This window comes from Nicotiana tomentosiformis, chromosome 3 (assembly GCF_000390325.3).
Source record: "Nicotiana tomentosiformis chromosome 3, ASM39032v3, whole genome shotgun sequence".
NCBI classification, from domain to species: domain Eukaryota; kingdom Viridiplantae; phylum Streptophyta; class Magnoliopsida; order Solanales; family Solanaceae; genus Nicotiana; species Nicotiana tomentosiformis.
Genome location: NC_090814.1, coordinates 124,492,100 through 124,513,723, shown reverse-complemented (window position 1 = coordinate 124,513,723; position 21,624 = coordinate 124,492,100). Strand labels below are relative to the sequence as shown.

Here is a 21,624-nt window from a genome sequence, read left to right as displayed (position 1 = left end):
TGTATCTTCAAGTGAAAATTGAAAATTTTATGAACAAACGCTGATTTCGAAAAAAAGTGAATTTTCTTTTTGGAAAAATCTTCCATCAAATTTTATGTCCAAACTGGCACTTAGTAACAAATTCTAAAATCTCTCTAAAATATAGACATTCACCTTAAATATAATTCTATTTATAATATTTTAAGTCCAATTTTTCGTATTTGTCCATAGGGGGAATTAAACCACTTGTTCTGAGTGATAGATTGATAGTTGAACCACTCAAGTAGTTACGTTAGATAAAAAAGTTAATAAAATGGAAATAAAATTAAAACTTGTGAGCAAAGTGCAAACTCTAGTATAGTTGTACCATAAGTGACAGCTATATCTAAACCATAACATATTTTGATTGATTGGCGATGTAATAATATAAAAAATAATCAAATACTTATGCATCAAATTTCTATATGCTAGGGTATTTTTTTTATAGACTAGTTATTGTTATCTACGTTATCATTCCTTTAAAAACTGAAATTGCTTAGCTGGATCGTTGTCTTATGAATAATATAGTAAAAACTTCACATAAATTTCAAAGTGATTTCAAACCGTAACTATTTTCAGTCAATCTGAAACTTACGAAGGATAATTTTGAGTTACAGACGCAATCCTATCGTTGTTCAAATTTAAGACTGTTGGTTCCAAAATTGTAAATTCCGTAACAATAACTCCTCAAAAGTACAAAACAAAAAAGACACGTTGGACTGATACAAAAAAGTGAAGAAACATTGCACACTTAACCTTGATACCAAATAATATAGTCATGGAAAAATATAGTAGTATATGTAATCTTCTCAGTTTTAGCATATGGCTATTGAATGGTGAGAATCTTTTTATGGAATGTGATCAGTAACTTTTTCATTTTAAACAATAATATCATTTTTTTCCTTATTAGAGAAAAAGATTATTGCAAAAGATTCACTTTCCTTTCGTCGTTCAAATTTTAGACAGTAGGTTCATATTTGTAAAATTCCATAATACTCCCTTCAAAATTTAAAAACAAAAAAGACACGTCAGATTGACACATGAAAGATTGCACACTTAACTTTGATACCAAATATAGACATGGAAAATATATATATAATCTCTTTAGTATTTAGAATATAGCTTGGAATGGTGAGAATCTTTTATGATATGCAATTAGTAAATTTTCCATTTTTAAGCATATTTTATTTTTTTTCCTTTTTGGAGAAAAAAAATTATTGCAAAAAGATTCACAAAATATACAGGTAAGTCAACAGTCAAGGGAATAGTTAGTTGAATTTAGTCGGTCAACTAATAAGTTATCAAGCCAAAAAATTCGAGACTTTGTTTCCCCTAGAAATGTATATAAAAAAGCACAAAGAAAAAATACCAGTAGGACAATTTTCCCCCACTTCATAGAGCAGAAAAAAGAATCTCAAAAGACCATACATTTGTTCTTGTCCTTGAAAGTTGAACCACTTTCCACTTTCCCCTTTCCTCCTCCTCCTCTTCTTCTTCTTCTTCTGCAACATAGAAAGATGTCTGAAAATCATCCTCATGTTCTCATCTTCCCTTATCCAGCACAAGGCCATATGCTACCCCTTTTAGACTTTACTCATCAGCTATTCATTCGTGATATAGCTATTACTATTTTGGTCACACCCAAAAATCTTCCTATTTTAAACCCACTTCTCTCTAGGCACCCATCAATTAATACTCTTATTTTGCCTTTCCCTTCACACCCTTCAATTCCCGACGGCGTTGAGAACGTCAAGGATCTTCCCGCCGATGGGTTCCGTTCTATGATGTATACTCTTGGTAAACTTCAAGATCCCATCTTGGACTGGTTCAACAACCACCCTTCGCCGCCGTCGGCCATAATTTCCGATATGTTTTTGGGGTTCACTCACGAAATTGCTACCCAGCTCGGTATTCGCCGGTACGTATTCTCCACCTCCGGCGCGTTGGCTTTATCAGTTGTTTATTCACTGTGGAGTGAAATGCCCCAAAGGAAAAATACCAACGATGAGAACGAGATTTTTGAACTCCCTAATATTCCGAATTGCCCAAAATTCCCTTGGTGGCAGTTATCTCCTATTTTTCGCAGCTATGTTAAAGGAGACCCAAATTCAGAATTCATTAGAGAAAGTTATCTTGCTGATATAGCGAGTCACGGACTCGTTGTCAACACGTTCACGGAGTTGGAAAGTGAGTATTTAGATCATCTGATGAAAGATTTGGGCCACGACAGGGTTTGGGCTGTGGGTCCAGTACTGCCTCCAGGCGAGGAAAATGATACCAATAATTCTGGTTCATCCAACAGAGGTGGTTCGAGCTCTGCTTTGGCTAGTGAAATATTAGCATGGCTCGACACGTGTGAAGATAACTCGGTTGTGTACGTTTGTTTTGGTAGTCAAGCTGTGTTAACAAACAAGCAAATGGAGGAGTTGGCAATTGCGTTGGAGAAAAGTGGTGTCAAGTTCATTTGGTCAGCTAAAAGGGCCACAAAAGGACACGTGTCGAACAATTACGGCGTGATTCCATCTTGGTTTGAGGAAAAAGTGGCTGGAAGGGGTTTGGTGATAAGAGATTGGGCCCCTCAAGTTTTGATCCTAAGGCACCGAGTCCTGGCTGCGTTCTTGACTCATTGCGGTTGGAACTCGACGCTCGAAGGCTTAGTTGCGGGTGTACCAATGTTAACGTGGCCAATGGGTGCTGACCAATTTGCAAATGCGAACCTTTTAGTGGACGAGCATAAGGTAGCAACTAGAGCTTGTGAAGGTGCAAAAACGATACCGAATTCGGATGAGTTGGCTAAGTTATTAGCAGAAGCTGTGCAAGGGAAAGGAGTTGAGCGAAGGGCACGAGCGTCGGAGCTGCGAAAAGCTGCATTGAATGGGATTAAAGAAAGTGGGAACTCATTTAAGGATTTGGAAACGTTCGTAAAGCATTTAAGGGAGGAGGCTACAAAAATCAAAAGGTAAAACAAACTTTTCGGCCTTGTCATGTCGATAGGCAAATAAAAATCCAAAAAGTTTGGTGCTTCACAACCCCACCATTTGAATCATCTTTAACCATGCCAATATGTAAGCATAGATTATCGATTAGATAAATTATAATGATATAGAGCCTATTTGACATAGATAAATATAAGTGTTGGAAAGTGTGTCTAAATGTTGAAATAAGTTGTTATGTATTGACTTCTTTGCATAAGTAGTTATTTATTGAATGGAAGTATTGAGCAGGCGTTTGGACATAAGAATTATAATATTTGGAAAAATGGTGGAAAATTTTTTAAAATGAAAATGCTATTTGAAATTTAGAGTTGTGTTTGGACATAAATTTCAATTTGGGTTGTTTTTGAAGTTTTGTGAGTGATTTGAGTGAAAATTTTGAAAAATAGCTTTTTGCAGTTTTTCAAAATTTTGAAAGTTTTCAAAATGTATCTTCAAATAAAATTGAAAATTTTATGAACAAACGCTGATTTTGAAAAAAAGTAATTTTTTTTAAAAAAAATCTTTCATTAAATTTTATGTCCAAACGGGCTCTAAATCTAATGTACTTAATAAGCAGTCAAAAAATTTCTTTAAACGACTAAATTGCTTATAAAGCTATTTACAAAAAATAAATAAATAATTAAATAAAAGATAGATGGACAAACGTTGAAAATGGAATGATAAAAAAATATAGGAGTGTTATTTTGGACATAAAATAATAAAAACATTGATCAAACTAACAATTCTTATAAGCTGTTAAGCTTTTTATTTATAAGCATTTTATATTTTTCAAATCCCTATAGAAGTCCAAAAGTTATGGTAAAGTTGCCCAAACTACCCTCATAGCGAATAGTGATCAACTTTACCTATTTTTCCTTGGTTATATCATTATCTCGGGTACTAGAAATATTTGGTCCCCTTATTACTTTCCATTAGAGTTGTGCATCTTCAATGACATACGTCTTACTTTCATATTACTATTTACTAGTATAATTTACTCTTCATCGTTGTCTTTTATTTTGAATGACGGGGATGGTCAAGGAAAAATTATTTATTTAATGAGTTAGAAAAATCATTGCAAAGTTAGTATAACATCTTGGCGGTGGTCGGAGAGTTGGTAGAGGCTGATCATAGACTGCTTACTTTATTGGGGATCTAGCAGAATAATCTTATTAGCTGACCTGATATTTCCGGGGTTTAAATTATAAATAAGACAGAATAATTTTAACCGGTTGTACTAAGTTATTTATTTTATGTTGTATGTTGTTAAATTTGGCTTACTATTGACAGTTACTTGTTGTAATACATCACCTTAACCTAATGATGTATAATTGAAAAATATACATACACTGAGTTGCATTGGAATTAACTCGATGTGTGTACTAATTCAAGTTTTGTCTCTCAAGGTGTTAAATTGAGAGTAGTAATTATCTATAGAAAATAGAAGGCGGGGAAGGACATCTGAAGAGAAATGTCAATGCTTTCAGCAATTAATTTTACATGCACACTTCACACGAAGTTCACAATAATGTAAGTACTACATACTAACCAATAAAAATGAAGTCTTAAAAGCAATTAATTCCGTCCAAAGTAAGCTAGTATAGCTTCTGACAGTTAAGTTCGAAGGCCGCAATTTTGGGAGGATACGAAGAAAGCTAGAGTCTATCTCATTATTGGATTTGATGAATTTCTCATACCTTGAGCGGACAAGCTAATGAGATCAGAATGAGTTAATAAGGTGGTAAGTTACCAATTCGATGAGGTCATGGGTAAACCATCTGCTAAATTTGTTACTGAGGAACTGATGATGAAGAATGACTTGGTAAAATTGGCATGAACAAGTTTTGACCTTATCTTTTCTGTTATTTTATTAATTCTAACACCTCTTCACCACCTATACCCTATGCCCATTTACAATTTGAATAGAAGAAAATGGCTTTGTAAAAATTTATGATGTGTTACTTTCAGTTCTATTATGTATACAAAGGAAAAATAAAAAAAAAATTACAAAAACAATTATAAACAACAACAACAATAACCCAGTAAAATCTCACTAATGGGGTTTGGAGAGGGTAGTGTGTACGCAGACCTTACTCCTACCCCCAAAGGAGTAGAGAGGTTGTTTCCGAAAGACTCTTGGCTCAAGAAAACATAAAGACAAAAGGACAAAAAGAGACAATATTAGTATCACCACAGCAATCATAGGAAAAATAGAAACACCATGAAATGCAGAAGAAAGATGCAAAGCAAAAGCGATAGCTAGTAAATAGGGCATGTACTGAAAAGTAAAGTAGTAAAACACAATATTGTCACTAGCTATCTTAGACAAAAACCCTACCTGGCTAGTCCCACAATGGTACGAAGTAAGTCAAGACTCAACTACATCCTAACCTACAACTCTAATACTCGACCTCCACATCTTACTATCAAGTGTCATGTCCTCAGAAATCTAGAGCCTCGCCATATCCTGTCTGATCACCTCTCCCTAATACTTCTTAGGCCGCCCTCTACCTCTTCTCGTGCTCTCCACAACTAGCCGCTCACACCTCCGTACCGGAGCATCTAGGCTTCTCCTTTGAATATGTCTGAACCATCTAAGCCTCGCTTCCCGCATCTTGTCATCAATGGGAGCCACATGCACCTTCTCCCGAATAATATCATTCATAATCTTATCTATCCTAGTGTGTCCCCACATCCACCGCAACATCCTTATTTCTGCTACTTTTATCTTCTGGATATGTGAGTTCTTAACGGGCTAATACTCAGCCCCATACATTATGGCCGGTCTAACCACCGCTTTATAGAACTTACCTTTGAGTATTGGTGGCACTTTCTTGTCACACAGGACTCCAGATGCTAACCTCCACTTCATCCATCCTACCCCAATACGGTGTGTGACATCCTCGTCGATCTCCCCTCCCCCTGGATAACCGAACCAAGTTACTTGAAGCTGCCTCTACTCGGGAAGACCTGTGATTCAAGCCTCATATCCACGCCCACTTCCCCCGGCTCAGCGCTGAACTTACACTCCAGGTATTCCGTCTTCGCCCTGCTCAGCTTGAAACCCTTAGAATCAAGAGCCTGTCTCCAAACCTCCAGCTTCTCGTTAACAGCGGCTCACAACTCATCAATCAGAACTATGTCATCGGCGAATAGTATGCACCATGGCACCTCCCCTTGAATATGGTGTGTTAACGAGTCGATCACCAGGGCGAATAAGAATGGACTGAGCGCATAACCTTGGTGTAACCCCATTACAACCGGAAATGCTCAGAGTCGCCTCCTACTGTCCTAACCCGAGTCTTATCCCCATCATACATGTCCTTAATCGCCATAATGTAGGGAATCGACACACCTTTTGCCTCCAGGCATCTCCAGAGAACTTCTCTAGGAACCTTGTCATATGCTTTAATCCTTTTTCCTCTCTTTGTACAGTTCCACCAACCTCCTAACAAGGTGTATAGCTTCTGTAGTCGAACGACCCGGCATGAACTCGAACTGGTTGTCGGATACAGACACTGTCATCCTCACCTTCGCTTCAACCACCCTCTCCCACACTTTCATGGTATGACTCAGTAATTTGATACCCCTATAATTGTTACAATTCTGGATATCACCTTTGTTCTTATACAATGGGACCACCGTACTCCACCTACACTCATCCGGCATCTTTTTCGCCTTATAAATAACATTAAACAACCTAGTTAACAACTCCAAACCTGCTCTCCCCACACACTTCCAAAATTTCACCGGAATCTCGTCTGGCCCGGTCGCTCTGCCCCTACTCATCTTACGCATATTCCCACGACCTCTCAACCTCGATACGCCTGCAGTACCCAAAGTCACGGTGACTCTCGGAATGCTCCAATTCGCCTAGCACAATATCCCGATCCCCTTCTTCATTCAGAAGTTTATGAAAGTAAGTCTGCCATCTCCTCTTAATATCGGCATCTTCCATCAATACTCTACCATCTTCATCCTTGATGCATCTCACTTGGTCCAAATCCCGAGCCTTCCTCTCTCTCAACTTGGCCAGCAGGAATAACTTCTTCTTCCCGCCTTTTTTACCCAGTTTCTCGTACATACGACCATAAGCCGCAGTCTTAGCCTCCGTGACCGCCAGCTTAGCCTCCTTCCTAGCTGTCTTATACCTCTCCATGCACGCTCGCCTCTCCTCCTCATCTATGCTCCCCACTAACTTTAGGTACGCCGCCTTCTTCGCTTCTACTTTACCTTGGACCACTTCATTCCACCACCAGTCTCCTTTGTGCCCACTAGAGACGCCCGCCGAGACTCCCAACACCTCTCTCGCAGCCTCCCTAATACAGTCTGCTGTCGCTGACCACAAAGTGCTCGTGTCACTACTGCTCCTCCAAGCTCCCATAGCCGACAACCGCCCCTCCAACTCTTGGGCTTTATCCTTAGTTAAGCTCCCCACCTGATTCTCGGTCTTCCTCGAGTAGACATTTTCTTCCTCTTTAACATAATACCAACGTCCATCACCAAGAGCCTATGCTGCGTCACGAGTATCTCACCCGGAATCACCTTGCAATCCTTGCACAGTCCTCTGTCACCCCTCCTGAGGAGGAGATAGTCAATTTGAGTCTTCGCCACCGCATTTTGAAAAGTAATCAAATGCCCCTCCCTCTTCGGAAAGCTAGAGTTCGCAATCACCAACCCAAAAGCCTTAGCGAAGTCCAACAGCGATGTACCTCATCCGTTCCACTCCCCAAAATCGAAGCCTCTATGCACCTTGCCATAACCACCTGCAGTCGACCCAATATGCCCATTGAAATCCCCTCATATGAATAGCTTCTCAGTAGGCGGAACCTGGCACACAATCTCATCTAACCCCTCCCAGAAGCGCCGTTTAACCTCCTCATCTAGGCCCACATGCGGCGCATAGGCGCTATCGACGTTTAAGGTGCACTCTCCAACCACCAACTTAACAACCATCAATCTATCATTCACTCGTCTAACCTCGACCATAGACTCTCTAAGTTCCTTATCCACCAAGATGCCCACTCCATTCTTACCTTTCTGGACTCCTGAGTACCAAAGTTTATACCCGTCTGCGTCCTTCGCCCTCGACCCTACCCACCTAGTCTCCTGGACACACGCTATATTGACCCTCCTCTTCTGGAGGATCTTCGCCAACTCTATAGACTTACCCGTCAATGTACCTATGTTCCATGGCCCAATTCTCAACCTACAGACACCCTTGTTCCCTTTACCTTCATTGCCTCCCGCCCTACCCCCTAACCCCTGCCCTACCTCCTTCCTTACCCGTTTCCCCCGAGGACATGACCTCACTCGACCATCCCAGACCACAGCCACTATACCTACGGCAGAGTAAGGGGAGTCACTATCACACACTAGGCAACAGACCAAACCAGAAGAAGACAAGTTGTAACTACACGCACACTAATACGGTGAATCAACTAATACGAACTAAGATGACATCAATTTAACTAACACAACAAAGGAAAACAGGAAAACGGGAGGTACCAACTCACGCGAGTCCAATATTAACAAATAGCAAATTCTAAGCAAGAACAATAGAACCTGAAGTCACAATGAGTGCCGAGAAAGGTGTTGTCCACAGAAGCTATGTTTTGGAAGTTCCCGCCCGCTTCGCCCGAGGCTCGCTAGAAAATTATCTCAGCCTCCGCCGTCGCCAGGCTAGGTCAGTGCGCCAGAAAATAGGGGGCGGGGGTGAAAAAGACGAGGTATAGGGGAGAGAAACAAGGGAGAAGAAGAAAAGGGAAATATAAAGGGGGGGGGGAGGGCAGATCTGGAAAGCAAAAGGAGGGGAGAAGAAGACAAGAAAGAAAGGGAAGTAACGGGGAAGAAGAAGAAGAAAGCATGAGAGAGAAATAGAGGAAAAGAAGACAGGGGATGGGGTGGGGTGGGGGTCTTACCTGGTCCGGTAGTCGCCGTAGGTTCGGTGATAGGGATGATGGAGCGATCGGAGAAAGACGTTAGAGAGAGACGTTAAAGTTGGAAAGTCGAATGGTTTGAAAAAAATAATTATAAAACTAAATATAAATATGTGTAAAAGATTACAAAGCTATTTGTCTTTCCCCACTTTTACATACCGCACAAGGATTATCAATTCTTGGCCCTTTTAGTAGCCAGTGTTTGGGCTGCCTCACTTCTTAGACAAAAGCCTATTAGTGTAGTACTTTTATTTTTACAAAAATATTATTTGGGCCCAATTGTATAGTATCTGGCCCAGTCCAAAGGTGTAAACAACTACTTCCTCCGTTTCAATTGTAAAAATTACACGGGGCGTCCTATTTGGTCGCCCCCATTTAACTTATACCCACTTTTTAAATAATTTCAGGCCTCTTTCTCCTCCTTCTCTTTCTTCGTTTTCTTCTTCTCCTCCTACTCCTACTCCTCCTTCTCCCCCTTCTTCTTCTTCTTCTTCGGGTGATAATAATTTTATATGGTGGTTGTGAACATATTTTAATGTAGTTTATAATTTTTTACAATGGTGAGCTATTATGACGCTTTATTTTTTACTATTGCTTAGGGTTTCTTCTTCTTCATTTTCTTAATTGCAAAATGGGTTCATTAGATTTATTGTTATTTTGACAAATTGATGATTGGAGTTTGTTCGTGATGATATTTGGAGGTTATGTTTCAAATTTGAGCTCATTTGGAGTAGATTTAGGTATTAAATCGTATATTGAATTTTTATAATTCGAAGAACAAATTTCTGTTTCTAGGCAATTTGCACTTCAGGCCTATTTGGCCTTAAGTGCATAAAAACGTTGGTTGCACTACAGACCTTTTGGCCTTAAGTGCATCTGAAGTGCAATTTTTCACTTTAGACTTATTGGCCTTAAGTGTAGCAAAACGTTTGTGGCACTTCAGACATTTTGCCCTTAAGTGTATCTGAAGTACAATTTTTCACTTCAAACTTATTGGCCTTAAGTGTAGCAAAACGTTTGTTGCACTTCAGACCTTTTGGCCTTAAGTGCATCTGAAGTGCAATTTTTCACTTCAGACTTATTGGCCTTAAGTGCATGAAACCATCGGTTACACTTCATACCTATTTGGCCTTAAGTGCATGTGAAGTGCAAATTTTCACTTCAAACTTATTGGCCTTAAGTGAATGAAAATATTTGTTGCACTTTAGACTTTTTGCTCTTAAGTGCATCTGAAGTGCAATTTTTCACTTCATACTTATTGGCCTTAAGTGCATCTGAAGTGCAATTTTTCACTTCAAACTTATTAGCCTTAAGTGCATGAAACCATTGGTTACACTTCAGGCCTATTTGGCCTTAAGTGCATTTGAAGTGCAAATTTTTTATTTTAGACTAATTTTTTTTAACTTCAGACCCGATAAGTCTGAAGTTGATTGTAAAGTGGGTACGCTTGCAAACATTTTTGCAAAGTGGGTATAGGTTCAATTGTGACCCCAAAATCGGGTATAGATGCAAAATTCCCGTATCAATTTATGTGAAATTATTTTTTTATTAGTCTGTGCCAAAAAGAATGATTACATTCCTAATAAGGAAACTTTCCAATTTTCGGATTACATTAATGCCCTTACCATCTTCTCTTTTGAAGCACTAACTCTAAAAGTAACTAACTTTTGCATTTTTTGTTATGCTGAATAGTCAACATTTTTATACTTACAATTTCAAACCTCTTCCATGTCGGATTTGGCTTTTCTCTCAATCTTTCTTTTCTAACTTTTTCCTTATTCTTTTTTTTATCCTCACATTGCTTTTTCTCTTATTCTTCTTTGTTGACTTTTTCCCTTTTTTTTCTTTCTTATCCTCACATTTTTTGTTGCGATACCCATTTATTTTTATCCGAATTTGGTTAATTGCAAGCCATTTGTAATTTTTTTTAATTACTCCATTACACCAAAGTCATTAGATAACTAACGGCAAACACTCGCATATGATCCAAATCGTATAGCGGTGAACAACACCAATAAACTTTCAGAAATAGACGATTGCTTTAAAATTTGTTGTAGTCTTCAATTATAGAGGTCAAAATACAATCTTATTCCCAACAAAATGATTTTAATATTTCAAGACAAAATAAGCAACCCTAATGGGATTTTAATTTCTTTATCACAAGTCCTCTAGCTCAAGTGTTCCAATATGTCATAAAATTCCTTATAAATGCATGAGTCTTGACCATTTGGGGATTACAGAATTCCCACAAACATAAACTTATAAATGCACTAGACTTCCCACAAACATAAACTTAACATTTGCAGCTTCTCAAAAAAGCACGAGACTTTACAAGGAGAGAAACTATACAAAACCTACATATCAAACGTTCTGAGCTTCTTTAAATACATAGCCTTTACAAGAGAGGATTCCATAGAAACTACAGACTTGATGTTCATAACTTCTTTAAATACACAAGTCTATGCAAAAAGAGAGGTTATACAAAAACTACATGATGGTTAAGTTTACAAAATATCACATTTGAAGTAGAGCTACAGCTTCATTGACTACGCCAACGTCACAACGAACTTGAATAGGAAGATTTCCTTCTCGTTCTAATCTATCCCTTTTCATATCTTTCAGCACCTCAGCCATGCAAGACTGTAGAGTGAGAAACACATATTTGAGTTGGTGAACTTCCATCTCATTAAAAGATTTTTCAACTGCATTTATTAAGTCATCAATAGTTGAAGGAGTCATTTGTTACTGAAGTGATTGAATAGCTCTGAAGAATCCAAGGTTTAAAACATTTAGATCTGGACTATTAGGAGGTTGAAAGCATAACCTAATATCAAAACCATCCTGTTTGGCAGCTTCATTAAATTCTACGTCGTTGACGCTAAGATGCGGTCTTGCGTTATCTTGTTGGATAAAAATAGGAGCATTTGCATGTGGAAGTGGCCATTTTGATCGAATCGCTGGGAGAACCTTTTCAATTAAACAACTCCTAGTGACATCTTTAGTGACAGATAAAATAGGCTTTGTTTCCAAAGTTCCAGCCACTCGGATTTTGCTACTCCTTTTAGCTGGTTCCTTGACAACAAAAGGAAAGATTCATATTTTCCCTGAAAACAACTCTACTCCATCTTCATCAAACCTAGGGCGTGATACAACATCCATAAACATAACTTTCATTATAAAATTCTATTACGGCCATAAACATAACTTTCATTATAAAATTCTTACTTTGGCAAAACCTATAAGGGTTTGGTTCTTGTTCTTCGGGGAGAAGATAATACCTTTCCCTTTTTTTTGGCTAGAAAGAACCATTTTTCATCAATATGGACATAGTTAAACATGTCTAAAAATATAGGATTCGAATGAAGTGTACTTGATTCAATCATTGACAAACAGAATTCAAGCCTTGCTTTTTTGTTGTTCTCTGTCAAATGTGGTTTTATGGCATTGGTGTATGCCCTTATATCTCCTTCTTTGAAGCGCCGAAACATAGTTGATGCTGACATATCCACAGCACAAGCCAAAGATCCAATATTTGTTCGACGACCAAGAGGCACCTCCTTGACCATATCATTGTCGATTTCAAATCGTTTCCTACCAACTCTACCTGCAAGATTTGTAGATACATCTAACTGAGTACCATTATGAACACATTATTTTGTTTGTACCCAAATTCGTTGTACAATGCTTTTTGAAGCATGAAACAGAACATTAGCTCGTTTTAAAGACCCGTAATTAACAGACCCACTTTTGCTTTCCTTTAAAAGGAATTCCGCAATAGCTTGACGTTCCTCAATATTTAGTCGTTTCTTACTCCTAATTGAATCTGATTGACTCATCTATTTACATTAACTACAAACATAAAAGGTACAGAAAAACAGTGAAAGCAGAAAGAATATTCAACATCTCTGTACAAATACAAAAGCTCTTCACAAATTTAAAATTTAGTGTTGCCGCAAATAGAAGAGAGAAATATTTACCGCTCAACTATTACTAATTCAGAGATAGCGCCAAATTTCATTAAGTAAATATTTTGAAAAGAAAAACCTTCAGATCTCATTACAAACTTAGTAATATAGGAATAAAATAAATTTCAAATGAAGTTAGTTTAATATACCTGGGTTATTGAGAAATCCATAGGAAATGTTCTCAACAACTTGAATCTTGGTTCCTAGAGAGAGAATTCAACGAAGACTTTCTATTCAATTGGGTCTCCAATTTCTTTAATTATTGATATAGTATATGGTTGATAAGCATAAGTAATTGAAAGGAAATTGGGAGATTTGGACACGGTAATTGACAGGTTGTCATATGCAGTGAGGAGATGGACTTGTCAGATTTGTTTGACTTTCTATTCTTTAGAAGGTGGGTTGCTCTGATAGTAAGCACCCTCCATTTCCAACCAAGAAGTTGTGAGTTCGAGTCACCCCAAGAGCAAGGTGGAGAGTTCTTGGAGGGAAGGATGCCGAGGGTCTATTGAAAACAGCCTTTCTACCCTAGGGTAGGGGTAAGGTCTGCGTACACACTACCCTCCCCAAATCCCACTAGTGGGATTATACTGGGTTGTTGTTGTTTGTTGTTGTCTATTCTTTAGAAGAGCTTTTCGTTGAATATTAATAGTGGGCCCTTAAGGGTATTATTGTAACTTGCTACATTTTTAGCTTACATGGCAAAAGTCTTCCCTCATTTATTAAACTCCGTGCCCGTCAAATTGGTTCATATAAATTGAAACTCATGGAGTATAATAGATATATACACTTTAGAATTTTCTAGAAAGGAAGACATTATGAAATAATAAGAAAAAAATCTCTCTTTTCCCTCTCGATTTAGGGTTTCTTTGCTTTAATTTCTCTCAATTGACTCTAATAATGGAGTCTAACATGGTATCAGAGCTTTGCAATCGATCCGTCTTGCTCAGAGCTTTCGTTCGATGGTAACCGTCGAGTTTGATTTAGTGGTTTTGATTCGGAACGGAGATGTTCAGTCGGTACGATTTGGGGACTTCTTCGAGGTTTTCTTTTGTTTCTGCTCTTAGAAGACCTTAACTTCTTCAGGTGTAAGAAGGAGGGTAAAAACTCTGTCTTTGATCTGCATAGCAACATCTAAGTGTGATTTGGGTTTCTTATGTTCACTCTCGTGTGTGATGTAGTGATATCTGTATTATATTGTTCATCTGCGACTTGTTACTTTGCAAAATTGTTATTACATTTGAATATGGGGAGTCTTTCGTCTACTACTGATGGATTTGTTGAGTTCACTTTGGACTCATCTCACCCTTTCTATGTGCATCCATTTGATAGCCCTGGTAGTCAATTGGTTGTTATCCCTTTCAATAGGACTGGCTTTGTTCACTGACGTAGTAGAATACTCACTTTATTGTATGCTAAAAACAAACTAGGGTTAGATACTGGTAAAGTTTCATAACCTCCACCTAATTTTCCCTATTACCCTTTCTGGGAGCAATGTAATGATATGGTAAACGCTTGGATTACCAATTCATTAACTAGAGAGATAGCAGTGAGTGTTATGTGTCTCAACATTGCTAGGAAAGTGTGGAGTGATATAAATGAAAGATTTGGGCAATCTAATGGATCCAAATACATTCAAATCCAAAGGGAAATCAGTTCTACCTCACAAGGGTCTTCTGATATTGCCACCTATTTGACTAGAATAAGGGCCCTCTATGATGAATTGGATTTTGCCTATGTTGGTCCTACATGTTCTAGTAGGGCCTTACCCAAGTTTATTGAAGATCAATACCTCTTTCAATTCCTAAGTAGATTAAATGAGTCATACTCCACTGTGAAGAATAGTATCATGCTCATGTCTACACTCCCATCTGTTAATAAACCAAATTCTCTGCTCCAATATGATAAGAGTCAAAAGTAGAATCAGCCTCAAACCTTGGGTTTTTCTGTTAATTTAGCATCATTCTCTGCTACTCTATCTAATTCCAACCATCCAGTCAATCACCAACAAAATGCAAGATCTTTTAATCTAATGATCAACTTTATGTAACGACCTGGCCGGTCGTTTTGACTATTGCAATCTCGTTCCCCCATTTACTGCTCAAATTGTGAATTACAGTTGTTATTTGGCTTGCCGGAGTAATTGGTTTGGGTTCGGTGAGGTTTTGAAATGATTTGGAGCGCTTAGTTCCAAGGTTTAGAATTTAAGTTGAAAAGATTGACCGGATGTTAACTTATGTGTAACGACCCCGGAGAAATTTTGCTAAGGAAATTAAATTTTGGTGGTGCCGATGTAGATCAATTAGTACAAAGATTATAGGGCTCAGACTTTTTGGTTTGAACAATGCACCGATGTGTAAAGAAAATTTTTTTCGGAAATTGGTCATTTCTGCGACCAATATGCAGTCGCAGAATCACTCTGCGGACCGCATAATGGTCGCAAAGTGGATCAGGAGAGGGGCAAGATTGAGAAAAATCTGCGAGGCACTATGCGACCGCAGACCTGTTTTGCGGTGCATTATGCTACCGTAGAACAAGTATGCGGGACGCATAATGACCGCAGACCGAGTCAGTAACGCCCAGCTTTGGAGGCCAAATTATGCAGCCGGTATGCGGACCGCATACCTGTTATGGGATCGCATAACTGCGTCAGATCTTCCATTCTTTCTAATTTTTGATCCGACCCAACTTCGATTTATAGTCCTTGAAGCTCATTTTTTAGCCAAAAATCTGATATTTTAGAGAGATGTGAGAGCATTTTAGAGAGAGAAAGTGAAAACTTAGTGATTTATCCATCAATTCTTGTTCAAAGTTTGAAGATTTCACAAGGATCTTGCTAGGGCTTCAAAGAGATAAGAATTTCTTTCCCTAATTCTTCAATTTCGGATTTGGAGTAAAGATGATTGATTAATAGTATGATTCTTGGGTATAGAGTATCATATATACATACCAATAAGGTTATGGAAAGATTGTTAAGTTCAAATGGGTAAGGATTGGGTTGAAAATGATAGAAATCTTCATAGACTTTAATTGAAGATTTGAGGGTCGAGTTTGTGTCGGATTTTGGTAAAATTTATATGGTTGGACTCGTGGTTGGATGGACGTTTATATTCTATAACTTTTGTCGGGTTCCGAGACGTGGGCCCTACATGCGATTTTTGAGTTAATTTCGGATTTTATTGGAAAAATTAGTATTTTCTTATGGAATTAATTATAATAATTTGTATTGACTGATTCGAATTAATTGTGGCTAGATACGAGGTTTTCGGAGACCAATTCTCTTGGCAAGGGCTTAGCAGAATAAATAATTATACGGGTTGAGGTAAGTAACAATTATAAATCTGGTCCTGAGGGTATGAAACCCCAAATTTTGGTATCATGTGATTATTTTGGAGGTGGCACACATGATAGGTGACGGGCGTGTGAGCATGCACCGAAGGGATTGTGACTTGGTCCGTCCCGGGAAACTGTAAAGTTGAATAATTTATTGTTAGTTATATGATCTCTATGTATTGAAGAAATTTGACTATAAATCATGTTAGAAATCATGCTTAGGCTATATTATAGTACTGTTGAGACCCGTAGAGGTCGCGTACTTGTTGAATTATTTGCTAATTGATGTCTTTTACTCAGTCATGATTTTTTTGCGTATTATACCTCATTCTTTCTGGATATTTGTTGATATACTATGTTATCTTTGTTTGGGCTGATATTTGTGATTTCTGAGAGCCCGAGAGACTTGAGAGGTTGAGGACTGAGTAAGGCCGAGGGCCTGTCGGTAAGGTAAGGATATTATAGCACGTGAGTTGTTCGTGCAGGATATTATAGTACGTGAGTTGTCCATGTAGATTATGGCGCTTGGGCTGTAGGAGCCCCTCCGGAGTCTGTACACAGCCCCAGTGAGTGCGGGTACCCATTGAGTGTGAGTGCTAAAGGCTGAGAGCGAAGTGGTTGAGCTGTTGTGATAAGTTGAGTGACTGTTGTCTAAGAGGCTATACTTGCTTTACATTTATTGTTGCGCTTGGTTGCTATCTATCATTGTTGTAAAATCTCTAAAAGAATTTATATCCGGATTACTTGGAATTGAACTGTATAAAATTGATTTGACTTAAACTGCTAGATTTGAAAGCATGTCTATTCTCTGTTGGAACTACTGAAAGTGAACTATGACTGTGTAGCTCGTCATTATCTTCAGTTCCTTAGTTATTATTTTTACTTGCTGAGTTGGTTGTACTCATACTATACCATGTACTTCGTGTGCAGATCCAGGTGTTCCTGAACATAGCGGGTATTAATTATTTCGCGCGGTAGACTTTCAGGAGATTTTGAAATAGATGCCATGTTCCGCAGACCTTGTCTTTCCTTCTCTATCTCCTTGTTTACTGTATTTGGTCTCAGACTATTATAGACCGTATTTTCCAAACTTGTACTCACATTAGATGCTCATGTACTCAGTGACACCAGATTTTGGGAGTGGTGTATCAAAAATTGCTAGATCTTTGGTATTGTATTAAACGTTACATTTTGAAATTTAAAGAAAATCGTGGGTTATTGATGTTGTCGGCTTGCCTAGTACTGAGATAGGTGCCAACACGACAGGTTAGGATTTTGGGTCGTGACACTTTAACCCAAAAGGAACTCATCCTCTGTGTCCTGCAAATACTGGAAAACTCCTGGTCACACAGTAGATAAATGTTATAGGCTTCATGGTTTTCCTAGTGACTTCAAATTCACCAGAAACAAGAGATCTGCTTCTTGAGCTCAAGTAGAAGAAGCTACTGTTGATATGGGTCGTGCAATCAAATCTAGTGAATCCATAACCTATGATTTCACCAAAGAACAATATCAACACCTCATGTCTTTGTTTCAGCTGGCTCACATCTCTCATGGCATCCATTATTCAACCTCTGGTGACAATGTTGCTTATGCCAACTTTACAGAGGTATGTCATCTACCCATAGATGAATTCTCTATAGTTAATCTTGCAGTACATTGTTTGTCTACTCAGTTAGGAAAAATACCTTGGATACTAGATTCAGGTGCAACCAATCATATGACCTCTAATAAATAATTCTCACACAATTTACAATCTTTACCTAAACCTTACTTAATAACCCTACCAAATGGCTATAAAGTCAAATTAATATTTACTGGTTTATTACAACTTAGAACAAACATTGTTTTGCACAATACTCTTTTAGTTCCTTCATTTCAATTCAACCTTACCAACTTCTTTTTCAATTACAATGCTTAGCATTATTTAGCAGTCATTCTTGTTTTTATAGGGCCCTTCTCTCAAGAGATCATTGAAAATTGGTATGGCTTCTCATGGGTTGTACTTTCTGCTCCCTGGTATGGCTGAGTATTCACCTTTTGTTTCTGCTATTCCTTCTGGTAATGCATGTAATGTTTCTAATTTTGTTTCCCATTTTCCTAGTCCCTCTTGTACTTCTTTCACTAGTGTTAATAAAATAAAATTGTTTTGGCATCAAAGATTGGGTAACATGCCTTTTATCTGACATAGTTCCTTATAAGCAGTCTTTCTCCTGTCATATTTGCCCTATGGCTAGGTAACAGAGACTTCCTTTTCCGGAAACTCATATCAAGTCTACTTCTTTTTTCTAATTAGTTCACCTAGATCTCTGGGGGCCAATCACACCAAGACATACAATGGTTGTAGATACTTTCTCACCATTTTTTATGACTTTTCTAGAGTGACCTAGACCCATATTTTATCATGTAAAAGCAATGCCTTTCAATTATTACAGCTTTCACCAAAATGGTCCAAAATCATTTCCACTCTTCTGTTCAAACATTTAGAGCTGCAATGCTTTTGAACTAGGTGGTAGTTATGAAGCAAAGACATTCTTCTCTGAAAATGGGATACTTCACCAAACCACTATTTTTTATACCCCACAACAGAATGGGTTGGTGAGAGAAAACATAAACATTTATTGGAGACCTCTACAACCTTGCTTTATCAATCCCATCTTCCTGTCACATATTGGGGTGAATGTGCCTTGACTTCCACTTATATAATCAATAGAATGCCCTCTTCTGTCTTGGGCAATATTTCTCATTTTCAAAGATTACATGGTGTCTTCCCTTATTATGACCATCTTAAATATTTTGGATGCCTCTGCAATGCTACTACTCCTAAACCTGGCAGAGATAAATTCTAATCTAGGGCAATCATATGTGTTTTCCTAGGGTATCCATGTGGTAAAAAGGGTTACAAGTTTCTTAATCACACCAATCATTCTATTCTTTTCTCCAAATATATGGCCTTTCATGAGCGTATCTTTTCTTACTCTTCACCTTCTGTCCTTGACCATCCTTTTCCTCTTATTCCTTTTGTGGATAGTGTCTCCTCATCCCTCTCCCTCTGTACCTTCTCCTCCCTTTTCTGCACCTTCTCATGTTCCTCATATTTCTCCTTCTTCACACCCATCTGATTTACCTCCTTCTGACTCTCCTACTTCCTTATCTAAATCTCCTACCATTACCCTTTTCCATCTTCTCCTCCACTTAGAAAGTCTAGCATGGTCTGCCATATTCTACCTTATTTTAAGGACTATGTTTGCTCTTCTGCCCTTTCCAACCCTGTATCTGGGATCTCCACGGTTTCCCCTACTGAGCTGCAAATGTAAGAACCTTTTTTTACCAGCAGGTTGTCTCTCATCCTGTTTAGCAAGAGGCTGTGCTACAGAAATTTCAGGCCCTAGAGGTAAACCATACTTTGGAGATTATTCCCCTTCCTCCTTAAAAGAAGCCTATCCCCAGCAAATGGGTTTATAAGATTAAACAAAAGTCTGATGGCTCAATTAAAAGGTACAAAGCGAGGTTAGTTATTAGAGGTGACACTCAAAATGTGGGTATTTATTATAGTGAGACTTTCTCTCATGTTGTTAAGTTCACCACCATCAAGTGTCTTATTTCTCTTGCTGCCAAGAGGGATTGGACTGTGTATCAACTTGATATAAATAACGCTTTTCTTCATAGTGACCTTCATGAAGAGGTCTACATGAAACTTCCACCTGGTCTTCAGATTTCTGCTTTTGTGGCTTTTGTTTCTTCTCCCTTAGTTTGCAATTTCAACAAGTCTCTTTATGGCCTCAAATAGGCTTCCAGACAATGGTTTTCCAAATTGTCTGAAGCTCTGCTCTCAAGAGGCTACACTTCAAGTGAGAATGATTATTCCTTCTTTACCAGATCTTCTAATACTTCTTTGTGAGTCCTAGTTATATATGTTGATGATATATTACTTGCTGGGGATGATGTAGCTGAGCTTGAAAGTCTGAAGTCTTTCTTGGACTCTCAGTTCAAGATTAAAGACCTGGGGTCTGTCCATTATTTTTTGGGCCTGGAAGTTATCAAGAATAGTCAGAGATATTGGGTCAGTCAACACAAGCTTGCTTCTGACCTCTTGGATGAATTCAATTGCCATCATTTATCTCCTGTAGTGACTCATATTGAATCTTCTTCCAAGCTCACTTCTGACATGGACCAGCCCCTTACTGATCCCAGCCTCTACAGCAGACTTGTGCGGAAACTCAACTTTTTACAGCACACTAGACCAAACATTACCTTTTCTGTTCAACACTTGAGTCAATTCCCTCAGACTCCTCAGTTTCCCCATATGTTAGTTGTTATTCATGTTCTCAAGTATTTGTTGAATGATCCTGGCAAGGTATTCTATTATCCAGGTCCCCTGATACATCTCTTTTAGCATACTCTGATTATGATTGGGATGTGCACAGTCTCGCAAGCTAATCACTAGTTTTTCATTAGTTTTGGTGGGTTCCCTATTTCTTAGAAGTACAAGAAGTAGCCTACCATATCCCCTTCCTCTGTTGAAGTTGAGTACAGAGCTTTGAGGAAAGTTGTGGCTGAAATTTCCCAGTTGGTTCGTTTATTTGGTGACCTTGGTTTGACCTTCACTTCTCCTATTCAAGTGTTCTGTGACAGCTAGGCTACCCTACACATTACCAAAATCCTGTTTCCACGAGAGGACCAAGTATATTGACATTGACTGTCATTTTGTTAGAGATTGTTTGCAGTCTCGATTGATTTCTCTTCACCATATTCCTTCTGCCGACCAGCCTGCTGATATTTTGACTAAGTCTCTTGAGAGCCTCTTCAGTATCATTTGCTTAGCAAACTTGGAGTGGCTTCCCCCTCCAGCTTGAGGGGGGTGTTGGGCTGCCTCACTTCTTAGACAAAAGCCCATTAGTGTAGTAGTTTTATTTTTACAAAAATATTATTTGGGCCCAATTGTATAGTACCCGGCCCAATCCAAAGGTGTAAACAAGTATAATAAATATATACACTTTACAATTTTCTGGAAAGGCACACGTTATGAAATAATAAGAAAATATCTCTCTTCTTTCTTTTCCCTCCCGATTTGGGATTTCTCTGCTTTAATTTCTCTCAATCGACCCCAATAATGGAGTCTAACACCCTGCAGATATAACAGATGTAACATGAAACACACACATACCGATGTTCACTTATCCTCGCCAGGGGAATGTGCTATTCCTTTTAAAGTCATCACCATATAGTCATCACTCACGAATTAGTTGTAGACTCGTAAATAAGACGGCTGAGATTGCACAAGTTTACTTGGACTTTGTATCTACGGATTTGGGTCGAAAGAGAGTTTGGTCGTTCAACCCATTATATATTGTCTTTGGTGATAAAGGGCGAAGTTAACCAGTAGTCACTTTT

The 21,624-nt window shown here is 38.3% G+C and overlaps 1 protein-coding gene and 1 long non-coding RNA gene across 3 annotated transcripts; one reads left to right on the top strand and one right to left on the bottom strand.

Moving 5' to 3' along the window:
• Nucleotides 1-1,100: 1,100 nt before the first annotated feature.
• On the top strand, nucleotides 1,101-17,452 carry LOC108946651 (UDP-glycosyltransferase 89B2). 2 transcript variants are annotated; one of them, XM_070197548.1, is made up of 4 exons: nucleotides 1,101-1,176; nucleotides 1,325-2,977; nucleotides 16,152-16,219; nucleotides 17,161-17,452. In XM_070197548.1, the coding sequence occupies exons 1-3, from the start codon at nucleotides 1,163-1,165 to the stop codon at nucleotides 16,216-16,218; spliced, it is 1,734 nt and encodes a 577-aa protein (XP_070053649.1). In that variant the 5' UTR covers nucleotides 1,101-1,162; the 3' UTR covers nucleotide 16,219; nucleotides 17,161-17,452. The 2 variants fall into 2 exon arrangements, with proteins under 2 accessions (XP_070053649.1, XP_070053650.1); XM_070197549.1 differs by lacking the exon at nucleotides 16,152-16,219 and having other exon boundaries at nucleotides 1,102-1,176.
• On the bottom strand, nucleotides 12,087-13,253 carry LOC104105155 (uncharacterized). The gene is made up of 2 exons (XR_004509393.2): nucleotides 13,047-13,253; nucleotides 12,087-12,536 (listed from the first exon to the last, which is right to left on the bottom strand). It is a non-coding gene; the product is annotated as an uncharacterized lncRNA (long non-coding RNA).
• Nucleotides 17,453-21,624: the final 4,172 nt, after the last annotated feature.